Source organism: Geospiza fortis, unplaced genomic scaffold (genome assembly GCF_000277835.1).
Source record: "Geospiza fortis unplaced genomic scaffold, GeoFor_1.0 scaffold1873, whole genome shotgun sequence".
NCBI lineage: Eukaryota > Metazoa > Chordata > Aves > Passeriformes > Thraupidae > Geospiza > Geospiza fortis.
The window spans coordinates 1-3,355 of record NW_005054856.1 but is presented as its reverse complement, the minus strand read 5'-3'; the positions used below and the strand labels follow the sequence as shown (position 1 = coordinate 3,355).

The following is a 3,355-nucleotide window of genomic DNA, read 5'->3' as shown; positions in this document are numbered from 1 at the left end:
CATCCCGCCGAAAATCCGCAAAATTCCATGGAAAAAAAAAGGGAAAAAAACCCAAATTTGACCGACCTGAGGGCCCGGCTGAGCTTGTCGTAGTTCATCTGGGGCTTGCACTTGTGGTGCCACCAAAACCGAAACCCAACCCCACCACCCCAAACCCTGAGAGACGAACCAACACCACTGTGACATCCCACGTAAAAACCCCAAAATTCCATGAAAAGAAAAAGGGAAAAAAACCCAAATTTTAACAACCTGAGAGCGCGGCTGAGCTTGTCGTAGTTCATCTGTGGCTTGCGCTTGCGGCGCCCCCAGAGCTGCGCCAACCCCACCGCGACATCCCACTTAAAACCCCCAAAATTCCATGAAAAAAAAAGGGAAAAAAAACCAAATTTGACCGACCTGAGAGCGCGGCTGAGCTTGTCGTAGTTCATCTGGGGCTTGCACTTGCGGCGCCCCCAGAGCCGCGCCACCTCGTCGGGGTCCTTGATGACGAACTCGCCGTACTCGCCCTGCTGCCAGGCGATGACGTGCCGGAACTCCTCCTTCTGCAGCAGCTCCAGGATGAAGTGCCACAGCTGGATCTGGCGGGAGCCGGGGCTGGACTCCGTCTTGTACGCCCACTCGGGGAAGTGGTAGCCTTTGGGGGGGGAAAAATGGGGAAAAAGCTGTTATTTTGGGCAAAACAGGTGGGGTTTGGGAGGTGGAATTGTGTTCAATATTCCATCTAGGAGCAGGGAGATCCAGATTCCCATCCAGCTGCTGATTTCTGACTCCTTCCAGACCCAATTCCTTGGAAAATGCACCCCAAAAGCACCAAAAAAAATGGCTAAAAACCTCCCAAAATTGGTGGTGTTTGGTTGGAATTCCATTAACTGCTGGTGCCTGGAGTTGTGTTCAATATTCCATGTGTGAGCAGGGAAATCTGGGCTTTCCATCCCGCTGCTCAGTTCTGACTCCTTCCAGCCCCATTTCTTTGGAAAAATCCACCCCAAACGCACGAAAAGCTGCGAGAAACCTCCCCAGATTGGTAAAACCTGGCTGGGATTCCCTGAATTCCTGACGCCAGGAGTTCTGTTCAACATTCCGTGTGCGAGCAGGGAGATCCAGGTTTCCCATCCCTCTGACTCACTTCAGCCCCATTTCCTTGGAAAATCCACCCAAACCCCACCAAAATCCTCCAAAAAAAACCCACTAAAGACCACCCAAAATTGGTCCAATTTGGTTGGAATTCCATGAATTACTGACGCCAGGAATTCAATATTCCGTGTGGGAGCAGGGAGATCCAGATTCCCACCCAGATCCTCCTTTCTGACTCATTTCAGACCCGTTTCTTTGGAAAATCCACCCAAAATCCACCCCAAACCCACTAAAAGCTGTGAAAAAACCACCAAAAAAAAAATGTAAAACTTGGGTGGAATTCAGTGTTCCGTGTGGGAGCAGGGAATTCCAGGTTTCCCACGCAGCTGCTCACTTCTGGCTCCTTTTATCCCCATTTCCCTTGGAAAATCCACCCAAAACCATGAAAAATCCACTAAAACCCACTAAAAACCCCCAAATTTGTGAAACTTTGGAATTCCATTCAATATCCCATTCAAAATCCCAGGGATGGAATTCAGGCAAAAAAAAAAAAAAAAATCCCAATTTGGAGTTGTTTTGGGTTTTTTTAATTGGAAAAATCTGGTTTGGGGTGGTGATTTTTTCTGGGGAAAAAATCTGATTTGGGGGGAGGTTTATTTTGGGAAAAATCTGATTTGGGGTTGGAGGTTTTTTTTGGGGAAAATCTGATTCGGGGTTGGAGGTTTTTTTTGGGGAAAATCTGATTCGGGGTTGGAGGTTTTTTTTGGGGAAAATCTGATTCGGGGTTGGAGGTTTTTTTTGGGGAAAATCTGATTCGGGGTTGGAGGTTTTTTTTGGGGAAAATCTGATTCGGGGTTGGAGGTTTTTTTTGGGGAAAATCTGATTCGGGGTTGGAGGTTTTTTTTGGGGAAAATCTGATTCGGGGTTGGAGGTTTTTTTTGGGGAAAATCTGATTCGGGGTTGGAGGTTTTTTTTGGGGAAAATCTGATTCGGGGTTGGAGGTTTTTTTTGGGGAAAATCTGATTCGGGGTTGGAGGTTTTTTTTGGGGAAAATCTGATTCGGGGTTGGAGGTTTTTTTTGGGGAAAATCTGATTCGGGGTTGGAGGTTTTTTTTGGGGAAAATCTGATTCGGGGTTGGAGGTTTTTTTTGGGGAAAATCTGATTCGGGGTTGGAGGTTTTTTTTGGGGAAAATCTGATTCGGGGTTGGAGGTTTTTTTTGGGGAAAATCTGATTCGGGGTTGGAGGTTTTTTTTGGGGAAAATCTGATTCGGGGTTGGAGGTTTTTTTTGGGGAAAATCTGATTCGGGGTTGGAGGTTTTTTTTGGGGAAAATCTGATTCGGGGTTGGAGGTTTTTTTTGGGGAAAATCTGATTCGGGGTTGGAGGTTTTTTTTGGGGAAAATCTGATTCGGGGTTGGAGGTTTTTTTTGGGGAAAATCTGATTCGGGGTTGGAGGTTTTTTTTGGGGAAAATCTGATTCGGGGTTGGAGGTTTTTTTTGGGGAAAATCTGATTCGGGGTTGGAGGTTTTTTTTGGGGAAAATCTGATTCGGGGTTGGAGGTTTTTTTTGGGGAAAATCTGATTCGGGGTTGGAGGTTTTTTTTGGGGAAAATCTGATTCGGGGTTGGAGGTTTTTTTTGGGGAAAATCTGATTCGGGGTTGGAGGTTTTTTTTGGGGAAAATCTGATTCGGGGTTGGAGGTTTTTTTTGGGGAAAATCTGATTCGGGGTTGGAGGTTTTTTTTGGGGAAAATCTGATTCGGGGTTGGAGGTTTTTTTTGGGGAAAATCTGATTCGGGGTTGGAGGTTTTTTTTGGGGAAAATCTGATTCGGGGTTGGAGGTTTTTTTTGGGGAAAATCTGATTCGGGGTTGGAGGTTTTTTTTGGGGAAAATCTGATTCGGGGTTGGAGGTTTTTTTTGGGGAAAATCTGATTCGGGGTTGGAGGTTTTTTTTGGGGAAAATCTGATTCGGGGTTGGAGGTTTTTTTTGGGGAAAATCTGATTCGGGGTTGGAGGTTTTTTTTGGGGAAAATCTGATTCGGGGTTGGAGGTTTTTTTTGGGGAAAATCTGATTCGGGGTTGGAGGTTTTTTTTTGGGGAAAATCCCCTTTTTTCCCCGGTGCCACCCACATTGGTGCCAGGACACAAAGGCCGGGAGGGAACGATCCCAAACCCACCCAGAGCCGTCCCCGGGGAGGGAGGAAGAATCGGAATTCTCAAGGCAGCACCTCCACCCGCGTTGCTTTCCCAGCAGGGAGCGCTGGGAGAGGCGGGATGAGC

The 3,355-nt window shown here is 46.9% G+C and overlaps 1 protein-coding gene across 1 annotated transcript in view; it reads right to left on the bottom strand.

Annotated features, from left to right (window-relative positions):
• LOC102035659 (ETS translocation variant 3-like protein) overlaps positions 1-634 on the bottom strand; it is a gene marked incomplete at its 5' end in the record, with an annotated part of 19,705 nt that extends 19,071 nt beyond the window's left edge. Inside the window, one exon of the mRNA XM_031065549.1 lies at positions 397-634. Within this exon, the coding sequence (XP_030921409.1) occupies positions 397-634 (238 nt within the window). The remainder of the gene's footprint in view (positions 1-396) is intronic.
• Between the last annotated feature and the right edge of the window lie 2,721 nt (positions 635-3,355).